Source organism: Cariama cristata, unplaced genomic scaffold, assembly GCF_000690535.1.
Source record: "Cariama cristata isolate BGI_N322 unplaced genomic scaffold, ASM69053v1 scaffold41187, whole genome shotgun sequence".
NCBI classification, from domain to species: domain Eukaryota; kingdom Metazoa; phylum Chordata; class Aves; order Cariamiformes; family Cariamidae; genus Cariama; species Cariama cristata.
Window position 1 is genome coordinate 19,771 of NW_009628123.1, and position 25,980 is coordinate 45,750.

The window sequence follows — 25,980 nt, forward strand, 5'->3', positions numbered from 1 at the left end:
GAAAGATGGACAGTGATGGCCTGGTGTGAAAGTGAGCCTATGGATGCTAATGGCGACTTGCAGACCTGCCATCTGTAAACAAGCTTAGAATTGTTCACTTGTGTAGATGGATTCCCCCCGCTGAATGTTTTGAGGGACACAATGTGAAGCTGAATTATTAGGTTCTGGCATTTGATAGATGGAATTGATAAAAAAAGGTTTGAAAATAATTGTACTTTTTATAATGCTAATTAGATCTGACAGTATAATGATGGCAAGTAGGCAGTAGTCTTGCGGAAGCAGGAACTACATGTTTGCAGATATTGACAGTTTCTTGTAAAGGATGTGTTCGTATGAAGAAATTCTGTGAAAGAGCTTAAGCTAGAAAGTGAAAACAGGTTCATGGATGTAGAAATTGTTTGACAAATAGTTCTATGAAATGGGTCTAAATCAGGCTGGACACTTGCATAATCTAGCAGATCCTGGCATACATAGTGATTGGAATGGAAGTAGGATTCTGAATTTATTGCGTAATCTAGCACATAACTACCATAGCATGTTTCTGTTAGACTTCGTTTCTGGGAAAAGTGAAGTGGTAGTCCTCGGTGCCCCACGAGAAGTAAATGGGTAACACTACAGGGACAGCCGCTCGTATGGTATCTTTATCAGGAACTTTTTACCATGTATGTCTGAGAGAATTGCTTCTCGAGCACTAGAAGCTGACCCTCCTGTTTATTAAAATTACAATCATGCAGTTTAAAACATGGAAGCAATCTGAAACAAAGCGGTTTTTAACAGGCAGAGTTATCCAGAGGTTTTGTCCATTATGCTTCAGTGATATGTTACATGATGGATGATTAATATATGTATAGGCTGGCAAGAATAAGTAACGCTTCAAACAAAGCACAACTTTCTTCTTTCCTAGAGCTCCGCTGCACCCCAGGGCAGTTTGCATGTCGGAGTGGTACCATCCAGTGCATCCCTTCAAATTGGCAGTGTGATGGATGGCCCACCTGCGAGGACGAGAGTGATGAAGTTGACTGTCCAGGTAAATAAAGCTGAGAAGACCGCGTGCCCCGGGGTCAGCTTGTTTTGCAGCAGTACTTTGACTCTTTGAGATCACTTGCTTGTTTTTATTCGAAAGTGGAGATTGTTTGGTAGAACTGTACCCATTATTAAGAAACTTTGAGTTGGCTTGTCTTCATTTTGTGCAACTAATGCTACCAACAGTTTTTTGCTTGTCTGAATTGTCCTTCCATTCTTACAGTCTGAGTAGGTATCCTGGAGATGAAGAGAGTTTGTAGTCTAAAAGGAGACTTTCATGACAAGGAAAAATGTTGCAATTAAACCAAAATGACACATAGGCCTGTGGTTATATTAGGGATTACTGTTTTGGTTGTAGGAGTGTATCACTCAAACTGTGCTGGGTGACATTGTTGGACTTAGGTAGAGAGCTTGTTTTATTGCCTGTTCCGATTATGCTGCTTGTGCTTAAGTGGAGAACTTTGTTCTGCCAAACAAGCTGGTGTATTTACTCTTCATAAACTCTTGTGATCATATGCTTTCAGGAGCCTGTCACCAGCAGTGACTCTCTGCTAAAGCTACTGGATACTGAGCTGTCTTTAAAAAAACAATCAAACAAAAATTTTTGATTCTGAATATATAATCACAATTTTGAACATTTTCATTTGTTCTTGACAAATAGGCCAGTGCAACTCTTTTTCTGTGTGCCTTAAAAGTGAAGGGACCTGTAAATTTTGATTATTTTTTTTTTTTTGCTAAGAACAGTGAAGCAGGAATCTGAAAGCATGAATTCAACTATGGCATAATTCAAAACTTTTATCTCTACAGTGTGCCTAAATTACATTCAAAAACTGTTTTAAGGAGTTCTTTGCCACTAAACTACTTAATTTACTTAGTAGAGAATCACATGAACTTTGTACCATTGTCATCACAGAATTCAGTCTGTAATCATTCTGAGTTTTGAGCTATTTGAAAGAGGTGCTACAAAATAGTAACATTGGTATTTTACAGCAACAAGCTCTTCTAAATATTCATGTTTTCTAGTGGAATTAGAGAAGTAAATCTGACACTCAGACTTTGAAACTGTGCTATAGTTGGCCATCTCCCCAGTGTGTGCTATGCGCAAATAGTTAAAAGAATGTGCTCAGTGCTCTTTTTAGAAAGCCTTTGGCTAGTTTGTGTCAGTAGATGTATTTGCAGCACAGGGGAAAAACTGTTGATAGTTTCTTCGAACATTGAAAATTAAGCTGTGCAATTGATACTCTGTTTAATGATATTCTTTCTTCTCTAAAGAAAGATGCAGTTACAGTTGTGCTGTTATTCTTCCTCCGTTTTAGCTGACTTTGATCAAATGTGAAAAACTAGGGACCTAGTAAAATTCTGGAGGTTAATGGAAGTCAATGGCTAGGGGAAAGCAGAGCCATGTTAACGTTTGGATTTATGCAAAAAACACTGAAGGCTTCATTTGTGGGAATATTGGGACATCCACATTAGTAGAAAACAGTGTTTTTATCGTCTGTTGCTGCGTAGTGTGTTAGCTGGCAATTTAAGTTGTCGCATGGAGGTTGCAGCAGGATAATGTTGACTTAAGGACTGGAGTTACAAAGGATATGTGGCTAGGAAGAGGATTTTATGAAAGTAACATTTCTCAGTAGATAGGCTCTGCTTTTTTGTTTGGGGTGTAGGTCTTACTGGACTGTCTGACCTGACATGATGAGAAGAACTTTAAGTTAAGAAAGGAGACGCGTGGGAGAGGCTTGATTCATCGCCATGTCTGTATGCAGGAAGAGGAGAATAACATACATAAAGAATAGTAGAGGGGAAAATGATGGACAGCATAGAGAATGAAAGTATTCCACTTGATGAGAGGAGTAATTGGATAAGTAATTGGTGAAAAGCCTGTGCTCAGTAAAACAGCCAGAAAGCTGGGTGTGGCATTTATGAAAGAACTGAGATATTTGCACAGTAATGCAAGGAGTGTAGCCAGCAAACCAGAGGAACAAGAACTACTGGTGTAGGATGTAAAAACTCTATTGTACCTGTAACAAAAAATTGGTGGGATAGCATTGTGACCTGAAATGGGTGTTGAAGGGCATGCGTTATTCAGAACTGTCAAGATAAAGGACAGGTTGGTGTGCATGTGAACGATGTGCTGGAGTATAAAAAGGAATGGCATGAATGAAAGTAAATCTGAGGCCAGAATAAGTTTGGAAGAGCACAGTTTTCTTATGTTGGGGAAAGCAATACATATGTGACCAGTCATAGGAGAGACTAAGTCCTGGGACATTAACTGGAGAGCTAATGCTACTAATAATAGTAGCACATAGTCATACTCAGAAGTGATAACTTTCTTCTTTGATCACTGAATTAACAAGAAATGATGCAGCTTTAAATTTAGAAAATACCTTTGGATTTAGATGAGCAATTGTGAGATGATTCAGCTAAATTTAAATCCTTTTTAATTAAGGTTCTTAATTTCAATAAAGGCAGACTGAACACTAGAAGAACTAGTTAGTGAAGCCACCTGGACTTGTGAAACTTGAAGAATTAAAATATCTTTAAATTAAAAAGTATGAAATCTCTCTGAAGCATGAAAAGAAAACTTGCAAGAGAGGGCTCTGAATCCGGTTGGGAAACTTGTTACTTTCCAGCCTTTGAGCTACTAATCGCACACTCCAACATGAGCAACTCGGAAAAGATCAATGGCAGTGAATTAGGGTTTTGTGGTGGTGATGAAGGTGTGTGACTACTTAGTCATGTTGGTATTTTCAAAGGTTTAATTGAAAGGCATTGTGAGTTGTTTGGTGCTGTTGGTTTAGTTTCCCTTTTTTAGGCCTGATTTAATTCAAGTTAGTAACAAAGCTCCTATTAAAATAAAAGGATCATTAATTAATACATTAGTTTGGTAATCATGTGTTGTCTGAAGAAACACTCCAAACCCTAAGACTTTTTTGTAGAATAATTCCTTCTGGCATTTTTTCAGAACACAATTACGTAAGACATTAATTCATTGACAATCTAAATAAGTGTGTGAAATGCCTGTTTTTGCTAGACCATGTATTTATCTGAAGACAGTCATTATAGCTGTTTTTATTCTTACAATCTCTTTTCAGAACTACCATTTTCCTTTAAAACATGGAATTCCTTTCAGTCCCCAACTTGTGATGTGTAAAGGGCTATTGCCCCTGCCCTTCCCACTAGGCACGCAAATGTTAGTGGAATCTGCAGCAGTGATTACCCTCGGTTCGTCTCTAGTAGACTAAAACCATTGACTGCTTGCTCTTATGAGCATACTAAAAGTTGCTGGGAGGGTTTATGTAGCATGTGCCTGCAATTCTCTTCTACTTAAGCAGTGGCGACTCATGAAATTTGGATACTGTTCCATATCAACAGTAATTCATCCTGAAATTAGTTTATCCCAAAGTGGTATATTCTGTGAAATGGTGGAAACAGGAATTAATATCTTAAACAGGGGCTTTTACAAGTGGAAATTTATTATTTCTACTCACTTCCTCTTATGTTTCTATACAAGTAATCAAAGTAATAAAGTAACTTTTCCACCTTTATAAAAGTTCCGTATTTAAACCCACATGAAGGAAGTTTGCCTTTTACTGCTCATTGGATTCCCAACTTTGCTTCTACCAGAATATCAGATCAGCTTCTCAAAATATCGTACTTTCTTTGCAGGCTTTCTGGTCAAAGCTTATTTTCAGCAGTACGAGTGGAGCTGGGTTTAGTATAGCTCTTGCTCTGTACCTATGTTTTATTCTTATGCTACAGGCTTGATGTTTGTTTCTGTTACATATGAACAGAGAACAGATGTCTTAAATTCCAGTGCCTTTCAAAAACCCTATCCATACCAGTTTTTCAGCTTGCAATTATACGGATGATCATTCTGTTTCCTTCCTTCATTTGTTTTTTTTAAAAAAAGGGAACTATGCCCAGGAAGAAGTGATCAGATTGTGCTGTCAGCTGTCCTTGGGCTTCTCCCAGCATCTGAATTTGAAAACCTTCAGCTTGTCCTGTAGTGCACACCCTTGCCTAATACCACATTCTTCCTTTATAAGGTATTTCTCAGTACTGTTTTCTAGACCTGCTTGGTCAGAAACAAGAACACTGGAAAGTTTCAGCGAGCTGAATTCTTAGGGGTTCCCCCGAGGCTGAGGCCACAGTTGACACTGGACAGCTGGCCATCCTGGCGGCGGTGGTCCTGGGGCAGCAGTTGAAAGCAGTGGCTAGCAGAAGTATGAGCTGTCCTGCAGTTTCATGGCAAACAATGCAATTCTACATGTTTTTATGTTGAGATTTGGAGCCTAATTTAGTACAGAAACAATCTTGCTAGGAAGCCAGCTGTAAATGCTGCTCTTGAGCAGTGTCATCTTGCATGCTGTTCTTAAAGGACTTCCCCAGATGCTGTATCAGGAAGAAATGTGCAGACTTGGAGGTCACTTGCCCCAGCACATACACGCTATATCATCTGTGAGTCCGCAAAGTCTCCTTTGTGGAGCCAGCTGAAGGTATGGCCAGTAACTGATAGAGCAGCAGCTGCAGCACACTGTTTTGCTTTGTGTTTTGTTTTGCCGAGGATGTTGTATTTGATTGAAGTGACTGTTGACATTTGTGCACTTTTTGGTACATCTCCTTTTTTCAAAGCTAGGTAATAATGATAAAAACCTCTGATCGTTTCCACACCTTTTCTGAGCCCTTGCTGAACTCCTTCCTATATGATGCATCCTTTTTACCCTACTTCATGGTATTTAAATTATCAGCTCTTTACTGTCAGTCTATTACTTTGAATAGAGCTCTGCACAGCAGGTTGCTGCTCTTGGTTGGCATCTATTTCCTAGCATAATACACTTGATAATGCAAAGCGTGGAGCTGCTTGATCCGAGAAGAATCACTCCTCTCTAGGGACTTCTGAATTGTATTTCCAAATCTTTAGGCACAAAAGTGGATTTAATCCTGAAGTTCTCTCACTTCTCAAATTACCTGGTGGAATTAAAAGCTTTCCAAGCTTTTGGTAGGTAATATGCTGGACAAAACTTGAAGCTTAGGGGACAAGGCAGCTTTTTATATAAATTTTGAGAATCTATGTGTTTAAACAGGAGCAACTCAAATCCTGGAACAAATAAGATAAGACAAGACCTGGTTGCTTCACAGAGTTTAATTTTGACATAATTTGACAGAGTACATCCATCCTTTTGAACGGCTGGACTTGAGTGACTTGTCATCTGAGATATAGTAACTCTGGAAACTAGTTCAACTCCCTAAATTCCAATATTCACTCATTTATGAGTCCTGACCCTGGAAGGACCTCTCTATATTGCAGTCAATATCTTCTGTCTGCTTTCCCTTCTTTTGGTGCAAAGCAGACCTCGGTGTGTGTGGCAGATTGCGGTTTCTCTTCTAGCACCTCCAAACACAGTTTTCCATTTGGCGTCATGTTTGTTCCCCCATGCAGTGCTGCTCGGCATGCGTATGTTCTACCTTGTTCCCGTCTCAGCTGGTGCCAGCTCTCACTTTTGTGTCATCTCAGCTCCTTGGCTCATATTCCATTTGCACTACTTGGCTTTTTGCTTCCTTTTGTTTGGTCCAAATGATGGAGGCACTGAGAGGGATAAAAAAGGATCTCTCTGCTCTGCTTGTGTGCTTGGGTTCCCCTAATGAGACACCACATGCAAAGAAAGCATTGCAGAGGTCCTGTGGATAAATGCTGCAGAGTAATCTCCATGGGTGTGCATGGAAGAGTATAGACAACGTAACTGAACTCCTTCCAGCCTCTATGAATAATGGGCAAGCTCATATTTCTTTCACACTTAAACTTGACTGCATTTGTCCCCTCTGTTTTTTCCGTGTCCCCAACAGGAACAGCAAAACTTGTACAAATGGTACAAAGCTTTTTCTGTGAGATGGCAGGGCTGTGTTTTACAGGCTACAGTGACAGCGATTGTTCAACTGGAAGGTAGTCAGAAATGTAAACAAAATTTCTTCCCCTTCCAATCTCTTAATTTTTGTTCTGAACAATTGTTGAATGGCATGGCAAACTTCTGTTCTGAATTGGTAGCTTTGAAGTTTTAAACAACTGAAAGTAGTCACAGAATCAGCAGCGTTGGGCAACTTTCTTGGTGTATAGCACTATACTTAGACTGTAATCGTGCTAGAGTGAATTAGATAGCAACTGTAAATTGGAAGGAACTGGGTGAATACTAATCATGACTTGATCCATTGGAAACAGATTGAAGGATGCTCATGTCTACCACGAGGGGAGAAAAAGAAATTGGGCCCCATGAACTTTTCCTTGAACCCATTTTTCCCTTTTCCCTACCAACTAACAAGCAAATTACATTTCTGGTATAATTGTACAAAGTCAAAGAAATAGAACTATCTGTCTCAGCTAGTAAAACTACTACTGTTGCTGTTGTTGCTTGTGATTGTAGTATCTGGAAGAATACAGGTTTTGGAAAATAGCTGATCTTCCAAAATTTGATAGCTTTCAGAATGTTAAGTGTGCACATAAGCAATAAAAATTATGACTTTTCCTTTCTGAAACACTCAAACATGGTTAGGTTATGATCTTCTGGCTTAGGTTGTTATCTTAAAGCTTAGTCCATGGCATTATTAATTTATTTTTAAAGATAAAAATATTTTTATTAGGGAAGCAGGAACAGCGAAGTACATAGAAAATTATTCTGCAGAGTATTGAAAAAAGTACAATAGAAAACCAGTCCAATTACGCCTTTGCCACCGGAATCTGAATTGGCTTTTCATGACAGTCAAGTGACGTGGAGGCTTGTTAGCATCTCTTCCTTTATTGCCATTGAAAAACTTGTCAGCGTTGCTTTTCTCAGAGACCGAAAATTCAGGTCAAGTAGAAGCAATTTAATATTTGAAGAACACCAGTTTATTAAGCAGCTGACAGTGTTGGGCTTGAAGAAGAAGGGACTTGTGGTGGCTGCTCTCTGCCTCTTCACTCCTGCCCGATGTCGGCAGTGAGTCTGCTGACGGGCAGGTGCTGAGGAAGGAGCGAGTGTCCCGCTTCCTGGGCGAGGACTGATTGAACTCCCTTGGTGTCAGATCTGTGTAGCTATTTTTCAAAGCATCTGGCATAAATTCTCTCAATTTAAGATGTTAACCCAAGTAACCCTTTCTTAACCTCCCATGTTAAAACCTGTGAACTTCTGTTTTGTTCCCAGGGGAGGTAAATTGTTAAGTCCTTGTGGGCGTTCTGTTTAGCCGTGGAGGGTCAGCCATATGGTGTTGCATCTGCTCTCACTTCTGAAAGGGAACTAATTCTTCATGCGTTTGGTTCTTACTGATTCCTTGAGTTTAGTTGTTACCATTTACTGCCATGGGAAAATAGAGCTTCCCATGCTGAGCTCAGCTCATCTTTGATAAAGCATTCTATGTTTGTTAGCGTTATTTTTAAAGTCTTACTATAATTAAAGATTTTCCTTCTTTTAGTGTCTCAGTATCGCTCTGAAAATTGTAGTGTAAATGGTGCTACTGAACCGTTAGGATTAAGAACAGTCAAATTCTAAAACTAAAAATAGGTCGGCCTTTAAAGTAATAAAAAATAATCAGTGATATTCACTGTCAAATTATTTTACCATTTTGTGTCCTTTGAAATGTATGCTAACTGAATTTCTTGGCACTGTGATAAATAGCATATTCTAATATTGAACAGTAGAATTATTACTTTGTTCCTGTAAGGCCATGTGAGTGTATTATGCACAGCCATTTCTTAATGGGTGATCTCTATAGACATGTAATTCCTAGGATAATGTGATAATTAAATATCCCTTGCTTATCCCATTAACCCAGGGCAAACTCAGTATGCTAGAGCCAGATGAATGCAAAGCTACTCTGCTGTTCCTGGGTTCCAGCTAGTGATTTTTTTTTTTTTTTTTTTTTTTTTTTTTTTTTTGTTCATTGGTGTTAACACTTGTTCCAAGGAGTGCCTTGTTTGATGGAGGGTCTTCCTTCCCCACAGGTAATACACCAAACAGTCTCCAGCTCTGGGTTTAAATTATCATGAAATTGCTGTGGACCTCTGACTTTTTAAAGAATGTCTGAAAAGACCAAGTTTTATTGACATAGTTTTGAATATCTTTCAAAAAGATGTGGTTAAACCTGTTGAAGAAGACCATGTAGCTCCTCTTTATTTGGGATCATGACTGGCTTGTTTGGTTTAGCTAGGCTAAATAGAGCTAATCAGCTTTAAAGGAAAATAAGCTGATTTTTTTTTTTATATAGAAATGAATGTCTGCATAGCTCTTTGTGCTGGTTAAACTCTATTACCTTTAATAGCATCTGTTAATATTAGATAGCATACTAGTGGTTTGTTCTTTTAAATTGTAGGTATTTCAGTTATGTACTGTGTAAAATGGCCAAGCTGTTTATTGCAGGGATCTACCATCTTTATTTACCTATGTTATTTATCATGTATGTCTTGAATTAAAACCCAGAGAAAGTTAAAGAAAATGAAATCTGCCTTTGCTTGCATCTTTTACCAGTACTGACTATTCCTTCTGGTCCCCAGGCTTGACAGGGGACCAGCGAACATACCATGGAAAGGAGAATGTGGACTCCAGGCACAGTCGAGGGAGAGGAGGAGACACAACCCGCTTTCACACCGTCAATGTGGCACAGCCTGTCCGATTTAGCAGTAAGTTGCAGACTGGGAAATCTGGGCCATCTTTCTCCTAATTAGTTTAGTAATTTAGGCTATTTTTTTTAAAGGAGAAATTAATAGATTTTTCTCTTGCATAGCTTTTTGACCAGATTTTATTCATGTGCAGTGCTTTTTAAGGTTTTTGTACATTTCTCTTATAGATGTCCTGTTACTTTGCATAGTTTATATAGCAGGCCAATATATGCAAAGAATTCTGCTTCCCTAGAAATCCTGTTTTTGTGAGACCAGAGTTGCAATTTTCTGTTATAACTAATTGCAATTATAGAAAACTAAGCCCATGGTTTCAGCCTGCAGCAGGGGTCATAGCCTAGCCCTCGTCTCTTAAAGTGAGCTTGCATGGAGGACTGTTCCCCTGGAAAGTGAGATTGCTCTTGATTGAAGTAATTTCGAAGATGATCTTAAAGACTTGCAGTATTATTAGTTAATTAAGTGCATCTGTGATGCTGCAAGTTTTGTATCATTTTTAATAGGAAAAATATTCTTTAGGGAGTGGGAGACTTAAGGAAATTCTTGCTTCTCTGAAGACAAAGTCTGTCAAGGAAGTATGTAGCACTTGAGTTTTGCCATGTTACTCCCATCAGTCAGTCAGGAATCTTCAAAAATATCACTTCAATGTCATCCTGCCCTCTCACCTTCTGCACTGCTAGTGCTGCTGTTGGCATCCTAGTCCCAGTCTTATAAACGTCCTGCAAGCGTCCTTCCCACTGATCATAGCTCATAGTGACTGCTGCCTCCGAATCTCTCCAGGCCCGAAACATCTAAGTCTGCCCTACCTTCTCCCTCTTACCTTGATTCCCTCTTTGCTCCAGGGATCATCCAGTGAATTCGGAATTGAAGGGAGGGATGGGACAGGTTAGGAAGAGGATGTGGGGAACACAGTGTGACAGTAATTGGGAACGATTGCTTTTGGACTGGTGATCTGAAAAAGACAAGTGATTAGCAAAAGTGAAAATTCACCTCTTCGTTGTTGGTGTTTGTTTTTTTTTTTGGTGACAAAAAGGCTTATTAAAATAGGTATTTTGATTTGTCATGGATTCCGGTAGCTAAATTATGTTAGAAAATTTATAGAGGACAATAAAGCAATTTCAAAATTGATACAGCAATATCTGGTATACTCTGCAGTTTGATTGGTACTGTATTCTGTCCCCTCTTAGTGATGTGGACAGTAGACCTTAGAAGATCCCATATAAATGGAGACTAATGAAAGATATTCAATTAAAGAGCTTCAAATCTAAGTTGTATATTATTATTTGATGATAAAGATCACTGTTTCTGAAGGGAGTAAAGAGGCTTTAGAACAGGAACTCTGTGAATGCATGCAATGAACATGAAACGGTTTGTGAATGTAAAGTTCCTTTCTTAGATGTTGTGCAAAATTAATACCGCAAATGCAGGTGCTAAAGTAATATTTCATGTCTGTTTTAAATTTCATCTGCCTGTCTCTGTGATTCTCTCTCTTAGCTACCCATCACCCCCAAGAATGCCAGTCAAAAACCCATGGGCCTGTTTCATCCAGAAGTGCCTCAAGGCTTTTGTTGCATATTCCCTCAGTTGAGTTAATTGAGAGAAAGCAGAGACAGTAGTTCACACCATTACGTTCTTACTTCCTAAAGATCCACTTTGCAGTGATGTTTCTCCAAAGCAAACAACAATTGCCCCAGAACCCCCGTCGCCTTTAGTGATGGACTATGGGAGCAGGATTATGTGAATACTACTGAGAATGTAAAAGCAAGTTGGATGTATTGCTAACCACCTGGTAGAAAGACACAATCATTAAATTGGCCACCTCTGGTTTTTCCTTCCTGCTTCTTGCTGCTTGTTTTGACTTGGATTGATCGAACTGATTGGATTTATAAAGATGTGCAGGGAAATATCTTCCACAGTAGATCATCAGTCTTAATTGAAGACTTTAAAGGCTGTCACAGTGCAGTGAAACACTACTAGGAGTTGCATCTTTTTAAATACATTTTAAAAAATTTTTCTTTATCAAAAGCTGTAGTAAAGGAAGTTGTCTGTGATCTGTAATTCATGCATCTCCTCCTGGTGAGGTGAAGTATACACAGTATGTTGTGTGTATACATCCAAGAGATTGTGCATTGAATTGTCATAAACTGATTAGGATGCATTATCTTGAAGATCCTAATTTGGGGGGAATGGTTTCCCTTCTATTCTTCATGTTTCCTAGGAAAGTGCCCAACAGGATGGCACCACTATGAGGGCACAGCCAGCTGTTACAGAGTGTATTTAAGTGGGGAGAACTACTGGGACGCCGTGCAGACATGTCAGCGGGTGAATGGATCCCTCGCCACCTTCACTGCAGATCAGGAGCTAAGGTTTATCCTGGCACAGGAGTGGGACTTGGAAGAAAAAACATTTGTAAGGAAGGACCAGCGTAGGTGAGTAGGAAGGAAAAGACAAAGATCTCATGTTACATGAGAATGGTTTCTGTGTGGTACAAATGCTGGTAGTTCAGTTTGCTTAGAAAATCTAATGCTAACATTGACTTCAGGTTAATAACCCAATATGAGCATGCTGGTTGACAGTTTTTGGCAGTGGCCATCTGTATTTTATGTTTTAGTTAACATTAACAGATAGGCGACAATTCAACAGTCTTTTTATCTTCAGGCTGTCTCAGCAACGTACGAGAATTGTTGAACTGCAACAAGGAAGATGGATTTTATAATTACTTACTGCTGCACTACCTTGTATAAAAATAATTCTTTAAATTTTTCAACAGAACTTTTGTTTCCATTAAGTACCAGTAGCTCTAACGAAGTGTGCAACTTTGAGATAAGAATGAAGTAAAAAGCCATTTTGAGTTGCAAGAACTATGTTCTGGTGGCTTTAGATATTTCATTCTGTTAGTTCACAACAAACATAATTCCTTTTTTTACCTATTGGTTTTTTGTCAGTCTCAGGGGCTGCCGTGACACATCACCAGGAGTGGTTCAGTAATGGTCTGTCTGTGGGAGAGTTAGATGGTTTGATCCGGAACAGTCTGACATAAGTTGTATATGTTTATAAAATATTTGACTTCTGGATGCTTTTATGTGGTTTTTGGGTTCAAGATACTGAAATGCTGCCATAACAGAATAAGGTGCTACTTATGAGTAGAAATAAAAGACATGGTGAGTTATCATTTGTAAACACAGAAAGCTATCAAGTATTTTCCTCTGTTCCTCAACTGTAGTCTCTCTGTCTAGATTCCCAATGTATGGGCTGAAATGTTAAGGAAAAAATCATGAGAATGTTTTGAAAGTTAGCTTTTAAGTTTAAAGACATTGGAAGGTTCTGTGTAATGTACTTTAATTTGTTAGTATGTTTTTGGCTTATCTTTAGAATCTGCCTTAATTTTTTTTGTAGGTTCTGGGTTGGATATCAGTATGTGATCACCAATCGAAATCACTCTCTAGAAGGTCACTGGGAAGTAGCTTATAAAGGTAGGCCTCTCAAATTATTACTTAGTTAAATGGCCCATGGAAACTGTCTTAAAGCATAAATATTATTTGTAAGAACAATGTAACTTCTTTCAGTGATAGTGTTGAAATACTGTAGAGGAACTGCTTTGCTTTACAGTATCAAAACAGAAGAGTTTAATGCTTAATACACATCTTATTTTCAAGTTTAAGAAGTTTCATGGTTTTTCACATTGACGTCTTGTGAGAAGAATGTGGTTTTCAGTTTATTTGGGCTTTCCCCTTGATTAAGCTGAGAAAAAGGAAACTACTCTGTAGTTTCTCGTTCTTTGTGGTGAATATCCAGATGAACTGCTGATTCTTGATTCTAGTATTTGCACAGACTAGTGTAAGATATTTGGGGTTTTTAGCTTTTTAAAAATGGGTAGATTTTTATATACTTTGCAAAATTCAAAGGTTTTTTTGAGTTACCCAGATTTTTTTCATTTTAATGTAGCACAGATAGTTTACTTGAACCAAGACGAAATTTGACTAATCCCAGAAATAAATCCCAGTCTATATGAAAAACTGAACATTAATTATTTGATAGGCATCACTGGCTGAACTTTTTCAGTTGCAAAACAGGCAGCTCCCTCTGAAAATGCAAAGTTATGTTTCTATAACTTTTAACTAGTACAATTGAAGGATTAGTGAATCTTAAAGTCACTATATGAACTCTTCTGTGTAGAACTGAACATCTAAATGTTTTGCTGGTTTAGGTAATGGAAAATTTAAGACAATGGGTTTTTTTAAGTATCAGCACTGTGAATTCCAGTGTAACATTTGAAAACTAATCTAAATAGTTTTTTTTCTCATGTACAATTTTAAGTAATGGAAAACCTGGAAGGAAAACTGTCCTTCAGGTACAGATACATAGTCATGAACAGAATTTTGCTGAACGGCTGGGTCTTGAAAAATACTTCCTTTGACGCATGAGAAGTAGTAGAACCCTGTATAGCTTTCTTGTGACAGTATTTGTTTACTGTGCTGCCATGCACAAAAATACTGATATCTTTGGCTGTTTAAGTGAACAGAGTTGACTGAATATTCAGAGGAAACTGCTTCTTGTGGAGGCAGGAACAGTTTCATCAGTTCCTTAAAGTAAAGCCTCTAAAGATGTCTTTGGACAGCAGGGGAAAGGGAGGGAGGAAAGTCCAACTTTTTCTCATGACAGGGTCTTCTGTCTGGACAAAACTGTTTGTATGGGTAGATCTCTCCTGTGAAGCCCAAGAAAAGAAAAGCACATTTTCCTTAAGAGAACCTTTCTTTGCTCTTTGGAAGATTGACTGCACTGCCATCTGCTGACAGAGGTTTACAATCGCAGAACAATCATGATACTGTTTTTATCATAAGTTTATTTAATTTGATGCATTATATAAATTTAAGCCTTCTCAATACCATATATTCTTTTGTTTGCAAGATTTCTATGTAATAAAGGGATACCTATATGAAATAGGGCACATAGTAGTACATAGTAGCATTCAGTAACTTCTGAAAAACTTTACTTAAACTTCATTGACTTGTAATGAGGCAGACTCTGAATTCCTAGTATCTGTTTGACAAGTGATTTGGGGTCTTATAGCTTGGAAATTTTAATCCATTATTCAGAGATGTGGAAGATAAACCCTCAAAAAATGATAGCAGAACCTAGTTGCAATTAAAAAAATTATACAAAAAAAATTATACCTAACGGTGTTTGAAAGGATCATCGTGTGAGAAGACTGCGTAATATGCTAACTGCAAGAACTGTTAAAATCAATGTTTTAAGCACACAGATTTGGAAAGTAGGCTTCTGAAAACATATAAAATAGGCTGATTTTCACAATCATTGTGTCTTGGTCTCCCATTAATCTCTGCAACTTTGCATACCAGCAGATTTAACAGTGAACGCTGGTCAGAAACAACATTTTAAAAGTTATAAAATGCCCTCAACACCTCTTGCGCTGTTTGGAACCCATCACAATACAGTCTCTTAACGATTAATGTGAGTTGGAAGGACCAAATAGTCTGTACCACCACAGCAGCGGCAGAAGCGGCGTTGCAGCCTTGTTCTCTGCATAGCACTGCTCTGCACTGGAATGAGCGTTGTGAGAGAGCGGGGAGCAGCTCTGCAGTGTGCTGGGCAGGGCAGATGTACTCACATCTTTGGAAGCACAAGTAGGTGCTTGGAGGGCCAGGCACAAGATTGGTGTGGGTTCTTGCTCCCCTAGCAGCAAGCGTGGCCAAACTCAGTGTTGTTTGATGGGATACCTAAAAATTGGCAGGCAAACCCTATGGGACTCTGGAAAGCAGCACTTGTAGAGGTATCGGAACATCACTCCTACAGGTTCAGAATGACAGAATTACCCAGTACTTTGGAAACAGCAGCCTCTTCTCTCTGAGTCACCCCTTCCCTCCCCGCTGCTTGACTTCCCTGGAGGAATGTTGCTAATGGAAGCTAAAGCTAGAGGACAGTAGCCTTGTAGCGGAGTTGGTGTGCATGAAATGAGTGACATTACAAAGCCTTTCTAAAGCTTTGCATACCCGCAGGCTGCTTATACCAATGCATCTTGTTCTAGGCTCTTCAGAAGTATTTTTACCCCCTGACCCTATCTTTGGTACGGCTATGTCTGAAAATGAAAACGTTCTTTGTGCCCAGCTTCAGTGTTTCCATTTTCCTACCCTTCGGCACCATGGTTTACACAGCTGGTATGCTGAAAACTGCTATGAGAAATCTTCATTCCTCTGCAAAAGGAGTAAGTTGGGTTTAGTTCAGTGTTAACTGTGTTGCATGTTAAAGATGCGTATAACAAATATGGGGAAATTCATTAGTTATCCTTTCTACTTTTTGCCCAGTGAATTAAGGGGGAGGTGAGGAGTTAAATTTCTGCTTAGTTTAAATAAATAAGAGCATCATAATATGTGGTTGTCAGCCACAGAACAGATTTTCAGTAAAAAATTACTGTTAACCAGCTATATCAGCCCCAAAATAAAGTATACTTGGGAAAAAAAAAAACACACCACGATTAAAAAGTGCCTTACTAGTAAATATCACTCTTGAATTATTAACTTCATGTGAAAATGAGGAAACACTTATTTCTGGTTTATTTTGAATGTAGCAAATTCTATTAAATTCTTTCCAGCCAATTATTGGGGGGGAAGCAAGTGGAGCTACTGACTTAAAGTGAAAAAAATGGCTTTTGTTCTGTATCTTGTGTTTCTTTGCTTCAAAAGGCTTGATACCAGCAGAGATATTGGCAGTATTTTCAAATAATATTTAAGACACTTGATATAGATGGTCCTTCTTTGCAAGAATGAAAAAGGTTGTTTAACTTTTACTGCAGTTCTTGGAAGTTTTTCTAGTTGATTTTTCTTTAAAGCAGGAAAAAGGCAGAATAACAAGGGAGGAAAATTCAGCTCTTGTTTGCCTGCTTTTGCACCTGAAATACTGAAAATGAGGAAGGCAGGATATTGCCTTGTCTACCTTAAGATGTAATAAAATCTTGGAATCTGATATTGAAGGACATGTGTTTAGTGGAAATGATGATCAAAAGACGACCTTTTTGGTCATCTTTTGGGGATGATGTTGTAAGGAAGGCGATAGCTCTGCCAGATGTTAACCAGAGGGTCAGAGTATCAGATGTATAAGTTGAGCAGAAGAGTGCTGTTTCCAATTTTGGGTCTTGCAGTGCAAGAAAAATGTTGACAAGACCTTAACAAATGGAGGCGAGTTCAGTGGGGGCCAGCAAGATGGTGATGTGGGCTGAAGCACCTGTCCTTTGAGGTGAGGCAGTGGGAATGGGGCTCCTTCAGCCTGGAGGAGAGAAGGCTTCCAAGAAGACCTGGTAGCAGCCTGCCAGGACTTAGAAGGAGGTTATCAAGAAGGTGGAGCAAGACTCTGTACAGTGGCATGTGGCAGGATTCAAGGGATGATAAGTTGAAACAAGAGATCTGAATTGATGCCAGGGAAAACTGTTTAATTGTGAGGGTAGTCAAAAGTGGGACAGACTCCCAGGGAGGCTGTGCAACCTCTATCCTTGGAGGTTTTTATGACCAGATTAGATAAAACCCTGAGCAACTGTTTGGGACGTCACAGCTGACCCAGCTTTGAGCAAGAGATTGAGCTGGAGACCTCAGGTCTCTTCCAGTCAGAACTTCCCTGTGGACCCCCTGGGCTGACCTGTGTATAGGGTGAGGGGACAGACCACCTTCCCCGAGAAGTTGCTAGAGCTGGCAAGTCCCGGTGCTGTCTGTGTTCCCTCTCTCTGGTTTTGGTACCTGCCTTTAGGTCAGTGTGAGGGAAGGACAGTGGACAGAAGATACCTAAACTTCCTCTGCTGGGCTGGGATCAAGATGCAGCTAGGGCAGTGGACATATTATTGCCTGGCTTCTTGTTTTAGGCCTGGCCTGTTAAGAGTGTCCTTCAGGTTTGGTCTGGAGAAGATGCAGCTTTTCCTCAGTACTAGAAGAGAGGGAGGGAGCTGCAGCAGGCATTGACAGTGAAGCTTAAACTTCTCTGACCACTTGCTTTCCTGTTTCTTGGCAAGGATGCCTGAAAGTGTGTCAACTCTGTTAAATACTTAAAACTCACTTTGTCAGTTTTGAGCAGTGAATCATCCCTGTGTGCCTCCAGACTATCCATTATCTTCCCTGCTCCTTGGAGATCCCTTTTCAAAGTTGCTTTAATGGGAAGGCGTGGCTTTTAACTGGTGGTCTGCTTATGTTTACAAATCACTTAATGTAACAGAATAAACTGGGCTCCTGTCTGACAGGCTCACAGACACTTGGATATTGATGTGCGTTTCTGTTCTAGGCCAGACTTGCGTTGATATCAAAGACAACATTGTTGATGAAGGCTACTATTTCACTCCAAAAGGGAACGATCCCTGTTTGAGCTGCACATGTCACAACGGTGAACCTGAAATGTGCGTGGCTGCTTTGTGTGAACGACCCCAGGGGTGTCAGCAGTATCGCAAAGACCCTAAGGAGTGCTGCAAATTTACGTGTTTAGACCCAGGTAAGAGTTGACTGCTACAATTTTGTCAAGAAAAATGAGTTCAGCGCTCAACTTGGTTATCTTTCTGTATAACTTTGAAATGATGCATCCTTTCAATGCCTCAACATTGCTGGGTACAAAGCCCCTGTGAGGAAAGATCTCAAATCACGGGAAATGAAACACTTCAAACTGGGTAGAAGTAGTTAGTCACCATTGATGCTACTTATATAGGAGAAGCAATAACTTATTTTCTGTATGGAGGTGGCATTACTGTGGATTTTTAGTAGAGCGTCTTGCATGGTTCCTTTGTCATGTTTAGTTGTCATGAAAAAAACCAGACTTTTCTCTTGAGCACTAATTAAACATCTTTTTTGGACATGAGCATTTATGTGTGTGGAAGTTTGCATGCAGGGATCACGTGGGAAGCAGAGTTTATAAATTATATAGAGTTTCAATAATAATCAGGACATGCAATCTTGCTTATCGGATTTGGCATCTCAGTGCAGCTTCTTGTTTTGGATCAGTAAAGTCTTCACTTGACTCTGACTGAACTGTTTGTCAGTCACCATTTGCGGATGTAGATTTTGGGGAGGGTTATTTTTCTGTAAAGAGACTTGCACAAAGAAATGTACCTTACTTTGGCCACCCTCACAGTAAATTCCAATACTGGAGCAGATTGCTTGTGGAATCTCGATCTGCGGGGATATTCACTGCCCGATGGGGCTCTGTCCTGGGCAACCTGCTCTGGCTGCCACTGCTTGAGCAGGGGTTGGACTAGATGATCTCAACAGTGTCCCTTCCAACTTTAGCCATTCTGTGATACTGTTATTTCCTGGTATTTTAAAAGAACCTAATCTTAACCAAGTGAACTAATAAACTGTTGTTCTGAACTCCCGTGGAAAACACAAAAGGTCAACTCTTCCCATCAGAGACTTCTATTTCAGTCAGTTACAAAAAAGGGGTGCTTACTGGCTTTCAGATTTGCAGTCTTTCTTATTTATCTTAACCACAAAAGTTAATCTTTAAAGGCCACTGGCTCCTCCTTGCTGTCTTCACATTTGTTCTGAGGGTTAAGCTTAACAGATGTCCATAGCTAGTGTTGCAGGTTGGTCGGTGAAAGAGTGGGGAAAAAGGAGGAGTCTTCCTGCCACTCTTCGCAGAGTTAAGACTTAGTCTTCACTTTTTTTATCTTCAGAAACAGCGTCAGCCAAGCATCATCCAGCAGACAGGATAAAATGACCTGGGATAACCTCGTGCCGTGTTCTTTAATCCTTGCTTATTGCTGTGGGTCTTAACTATTTCATGAATACTGATTTAGAGAGTGTATTTTACCACATCCTTTCTGATCCTTAAGCTCTTTTTTCTGTACTGATGCTAAATAAGACTGTTTCATTGTACTCTTGCCTGAAGTGTTCTGGTTTTTTAAGTAACTTAGTTTTTGAGGGAAGAATCATCAAGCAGTTGTCAAACTTCCTTCATAATGAAGTTACTTCAGCTAGTGATCAACACTGAAATTTTTAAATGAAGCATTTCAGCTTTCCTTCTGGTGACTATAAATGACTATTCCAGATGACAAAATTAATGAATTACTTTCTTTAATCAGTATGTATTTATGTTTGTCAAATTCTTACATATATCTTCCCTAAGCTCTGTTGCAAAGGAAAGAAAACAGTTTACTAATCAACAGTAAGTAAATTAATCACCCAAGGAGAGACTGGGGGGGAAATAAATCCTGCTGTTGGGTCGGCAGGTAATCAGCTCTCGCAGTGTGAGTGAGTGAGCAATGATTACAAGTGGATAACAAATATTACTCAAGGACTTGGTAGTAGGGGAATTTTTCAGTGGTAGGAGTAAGCTGAGCAATCACAGCTATGCTCTCTTGAAAGATGCTTCTCCTCATTTAATTGAAAAATAGCAGAGGAAAATCTTTCATGTACTAATGCTGAAACTGAGGTAGTCTGTCTTTTGCTGGTCCATGGATGTGGTAGAAAATAATTTTTCTGTGTGGCTCTTGTTTAGACAGACCTGCAACTCTTATTTGTGAAAAGGTAATAAAAGAAATAAAATACTTGAAAGAGCTGATGGTGCAGAAACTTTTTTGGTGACTAAACTGGTGCAGTTACAGGGTATTACCACTGTATGGAGTGTAAAACAGCCTTTCTGAAATAATCTATTTGTATTTATGTGGGTTGGAAATCTCTGATGACTTATCTTGTTCTGTACAAGGCTGGGTCCTTGTCTTTTTTTTTAATCTAGGACTTTACTTGACAGTAGTTTATTCAGTCAAACAGATTGGATGTTAGGAGCTCTCACAGGCTGGGAGCAGTGTGATAGAGGCCCAAGACACCCCAGAAGGTCCAAGAATTGCACTTGTAGCTGCCCTCAAGAGAATACGTGGAAGTCAGGTTTTCTGCCTACAAGATTGCATCGTGCTTGCCTGTGTGTCTGTTTTACTTAAGTCACTTTCTTTAAGGCAGTTATTAGCACTAATTTATGATGTTCACGAAGTCAGCATTGCCATAAAATGGAGGAGGAACAACGGCAGGTCTGTGGCATTCAGGAGGGTGTGTTGGTAGGTGTGTGACTGCATCGATTTAAGCTCTGACAGTAAGAGTTGCAAAAAGGTTTGACAGCACAGAGGCTTTTGTACTGCACAGCTGGGTTTGAGAGGGTGTAATGTTCGAGCTCTAGGCATAGTGCGCTATTAAATGAATTTCTTATTGCCGAGAATGCGTTACGTGATAAATACCAGCCTGTTAGCCATGTACTTTAACGATGTATAAATTAGGTGGATTTTTCTGTTACTAGCATTTGTAGCAAGCCAGTACTTACAAATTTTGTAAGACTTTTAGCTTTCTTTTGTAAGGAATCTTTGATGCAGCTTTAGCTGCTGTTAGTGAAAAGAAAAGTATTGAGAGAGTTCTTGCAGCTGTGGTGGGTGTGGGCAAGGAGAGGTGGCCAGGATCTGGCTGGTCGCTGTAAGAAGTGCGGTGGCACTGCGGTAGCTGGGAAGAGGGCTTCGTACCTGGTGGGTTTGTGTCCTGTAGCAGTAGGTGACCAGGGTGTGCAGCCACTTCATCTGTTTCTGATCCACACCTAACGTGGGTGCATTTCTCACTCAGAGCTCTTTAACGGGAAATTGGTGCAAAGAACACAGCACAGTCATTTTTAGGTCATTTTTCGTTGTGTAGAGTATCTGTATGGGCGCATGCTACTTAAACATAACCAAGTGTGATTGGTTGAATTGTGAAAAATGCATACCTTTCGTGTCTGGCAGTGGTAGAACAGTGATAATTTGCTCATAATAGCTTTCCGAGTGTGAATCTGGTTAGCAGTAGTCTAGAGCTCTCAAAGTCCTATACTCCTGGCTCTGTTTAATATTCAGCCACTTGCTTTGTGTGTGATTCTAGGAAAAGATTTAATTTCTGTTTACCTTAAACTCTTCAGTTTGTGAAAGATGATTATCATGTAGATTCACCTTTTTAAGGTATTTTTAGTTCCTATCACTTCATGGTGCTAACCAGTGTATCAATGACATATGGAATTTAGATGACCACATCTTGGTAATAATGACAATGTTTAGAGATTTTGTTCTTGGAAATGTAGAAGTTAAGATGTCCATAAGTCATGTAGAAATAGTGCGTAGATATGCCAGTTCTCACGCCTTTCCCATAGCTTTCAGGCTTGCTATCCTCTTTAGTCTAACATCATCAGCCATGCCAGGGAGACAAGTAGATGTGCAAAATGCTATTAACCTTTCCTTTTCCCTCGTTTTCAGAGACCTGAAGCCTTCAACATTTTGTCCCTTTTGCTGATAAAGATATTTTTAGAAACATTTAGATCTTCTTGCAATAAATAGATAAATAACCTGATGATTCATAATTTTCTTACATTTTTGAAATATGGAGAAGTGTTAAACCAGGGTAATGAATCTCCACTCTGCTTTTATTTCTCCGTTACAGACAGAAGAGCATCAAGAAAAATGAGGCTTGAACAAAAGTAACAGGCTTCTTTTTTATGTTTCCTGTAACAGATGGCAACAGTTTGTTTGACTCAATGGCTGGTGGAATGCGTCTGATCGTTAGCTGCATTTCCTCCTTCCTCATCCTCTCTCTGCTGCTTTTCATGGTCCACCGGCTACGCCAGAGGCGAAGAGAGCGCATAGAGTCTTTGATTGGAGCAAATTGTAAGTAGCCTGTATCTGAAATGAGTCTTGATCTAAATAGCGTATGTGCTTCAGAATGAAGAGAGTAGAAGAAATACAAATCTGTGGAAAACATCAGTGGAAGTCTGGTTGTAGACTCTAGTCAGTACTGTGCCCAAATGTAGCTCTGCGCTGGCTGCTTAAACTGGTCATGATTTGTACAAGTTTTGGTTCTCTGAACCACTCCACATTCAAAGAAAAAACTTTGATATCAACACTTATCTTGTGCCTCATGCTTGTTGTTGACAGATTGATGTACGTAAAGGTGAGAAATGTCATGGTCTTGCTTGACTTCTGCCTCTGTGTGTGTGTCTTGGTAGGTTCTTCAAACTTGAACTTTTTTAGCCAATAATGGAAAAATATTTTTTGTTTCTTTGTGGTCCAGATCTGAAATGTCTTCTATGTGTGAATGATCTCCTTAGTTTGAAGAGGTTAAATTCAAATTTAGATGTGATGCAGGACAAACAGGCTGGGAGCAGGTGGGCCTGGGTATCGTTGTGTAACTGCAGTGTAGTTGTATAGACTTGTACAGGTTATGTAGACTTTTTTAGGTCTTCAGGACACCTGCGTTCCTTAGGTGTGAAAAGTGGAAAAAGGTGTTGAGATTCTTCTTAAATTGGAGAAAACAACATGGGGTAAAGTCACTTACTTCTTTTTCTTCTCTTGAAATAGTGCACCATTTTAACTTGGGCCGCAGGATGCCTGGTTTTGATTATGGTCCCGATGGTTTTGGAACTGGCCTTACTCCACTGCATCTTTCAGATGATGGGGAAGGTGGGGCATTTCATTTCCATGATCCGCCTCCACCCTATACTGCTTACAAGTATCCAGATATTCAACATCCAGATGACCCACCTCCTCCTTATGAGGCTTCTGTCAATCCAGACAGCATCCTTTGTTCCACTCCAGGTATGCAGGCAATAGCTTCTCTTTTCTTCCTCCCTTTCATTTTGGCTAGAGGGTAGATTTGGTTTTTTTAAAAAAACCAACCAAACAAAAAACTATAATCATGTGTTTTAATGATTGTGATGAGAAAATACATTTCACAATAATATCTCCTGTTCCTGTGATGGAAAAGTCTTTTGTTAAAATGTATCATTAAGCTTGATTTTTTTTTTTCTCAAAGGTTCTTTGGATCACCTAAATTACAAGTGGAATCCATGCTGCAAGCAGTTTAACTCTTAGACTTTACCTATTTTCAAGCCTTACCTTGGATGGGTTATCTGATTACCTAGTTTCCACTATGCTAGTTCCTTTTCTGGTCTTTTAGAGATGGGTCTATAGAGATTGGTATTAAAAAGTAGAACAAATGTCAAGTACAAGAGATTTTGAATAAGATATATCCAGTGTCTTCTCTCCTCTCTGCTTCCCCCACCCACACCCCCCAAAAATTGACCAAAAATATCACTTTCTAATGATTCATCCAGTGCTCTTCAGTTTTGCAGCTGTGATATTCACATACTGTAGAAATCATTCCAATTTGGGATTTTATAGCAGCATACCTCATAAGATAAGCAAGCATGATTAGTGCAAGTATCTTACTTATATGTTTTATTTTTGCTATATAATTTTCCTCTTTTGCCGTGTCATCTCTTTGTGCATTAATGCAAAACCAGGAAAAACTCAGAGCTTCCAGAAATACAGATAGTCAATCTATTTGGGGATGTGAAATGATGTACTTCACGTTCTGATTCTGCTTGGTTTTTGTCCTTTGCAGATGGAGTTCTTTCTCAGACTGTGCAAAGCAGTCCTCCATCACTAGGAAACTGTGATGTATCCCCACAGCTTACAGAGGGATCGCTTCCTCCCTCAGTTGGTCCTTCTCCAGTGGAGCTGGAAGACTCTGCTGACAGCAGCACCTTTCTTGTCCCTCCTGACACACCGCTAAATGAAAACACGCCGGCAGAAACTCTGACGGGCAGCCGTCACAGCCACTGTTCTCTCAATACCATTGTATAAAGAGGTGAAAAGCCGATCACCGGTCCGAAAGAGTTTTAGCAACTGTTTGCACAGACAAACACTAATCCGTGGTTTGAACTTCAGAAGGAATCTCCACTCTGTTTTTTGAACACTGCTTTTATGTTCTAGATTAGGATTGTGCCTCTCGTTTTTTGGCTGTGGTTATTCATTCACTAATCGGTTTGTCCTGTAAATATGGATTGTATAACTGCTGGTTTTTTCCATTGGCTATGGAAAAGAGTGCAGAGAATTCCTTTGACTTCTAAGGAGGTGAAAAGTATGAGTAGTTTTGTTCTTTTTTTTTCCTTAACCTGAGAGGAAACAAAATCTACATCAGAAAAAAGCTGCTTGAATTTGGCTGGATACCACTGGACCCAGGGAACAGACGATGGAAATGGAGGGTGGGGGCAGTCACCGTTCAATCAATTGCTTTCTCTCTTGCTTCAGTGCTATACTTGGAAAAGGCAGAGAAGACGGAACTGCAGGGGAAGGGGCTGGGGCTCTGTTTTACGGAGCGGGAACACCGAGGAGTTAAAACACAGGCCACCAAGTAAGAGTTACACAGTATAAAACATTTGAGTGTTTTGATCTGCCTTGCTGTTTCAGAACACCATAGGACTAGAGGATGAATGATCTATGCAGTATGTGACAAGTGGGTACTAAGAAAAGTAGAATTTGCAATTACAATTGTTTGCTGTTGGTAACTGTAAAATCTCATATTGTTGGGTAAACTTCTGGCCCATACAGAAAACGGGGTCTGTGTAATGCTTGTGTCCCTTCGGTAGAATCTTCATATGTGTTAGGTAGTACTTTAGGGAAGCGTCGGGGAGCTATTAACTTTGATGCAGTCTGACTTCACTATATGAAGCCACTGTTATAATCCCATTAAGGAAGATTGAGGTGTTTTTCTTTGTACTTTGACTCCTTTACAGTGCACGGTTGCACAAGACTGGCCTGGATAAAAGACCATTGTTCTTGGTTTTCTTATTGCATGCTATTTTTAGCATGCAAGTGTGTTCCCTCCCCTACATTTCACTTTAGTTCTACAAATACCGTTTAAAAACAGTGATCAACACACCCTCTATGTGATGTTTAATTCGAATTGGACACTTGTTCCTTATCCGAGTCCTCTAAATTGCCGACCCTATTCTAGGGATTTCCCCTGTGCCCTCCAAACCATTTATCCAGGTCCCACGAGTGGTTATAATGAGGTTAGTGTACTCAAATCAATAAAGCAGTTTGCTTCAGTCTGATATGTCATCTTAAATTTCCCCTCAGATTGAACTCTCTTAATTTACAGATGGCAAAAAGATTCATTCACTCCCTCACTGAACTGAAAGTCAAGCAGTGTTGGTTTTGATAATGAGTGCAAAGTAATCTTCACAGGTGATTTTAAATTTAAGTTTGGATTTTGGTGTACAAGTAATTATCCCTTTTCCCTCCATCCTCCTCTTGCCTCTGCTTGTCCTTGACTTAACTGTAGCGGTCAGCAGATGAGATAAATTATAAGGAATTTGTAAAGAATGCCCCTTGTGAACGTTCTCCTGTTACCTTATGAAGGGTACAAGCCTAGAGGGACAGGAAGAAAATGCTGCATGGGGATGCGTATGTGATCTATTTTTCTAGTAATGATGAGAAATCGTACTTGTATGACAAATCTTGACCCACTGTTGTGGTTTCCCAGTGCAGCTGA

At 39.6% G+C, this 25,980-nt stretch overlaps 1 protein-coding gene across 1 annotated transcript; it reads left to right on the forward strand.

Moving 5' to 3' along the window:
* Positions 1-904: 904 nt before the first annotated feature.
* Positions 905-24,694, forward strand: DGCR2 (DiGeorge syndrome critical region gene 2; the record flags this gene model as incomplete). The annotated part of the gene is made up of 9 exons (XM_009704649.1): positions 905-1,027; positions 9,542-9,667; positions 11,880-12,090; positions 13,058-13,134; positions 15,708-15,884; positions 17,942-18,145; positions 22,158-22,310; positions 23,001-23,237; positions 24,046-24,694. Coding segments are annotated over 9 exons (1,550 nt in total), but the record flags the coding sequence as incomplete, so codon positions are not given.
* Positions 24,695-25,980: the final 1,286 nt, after the last annotated feature.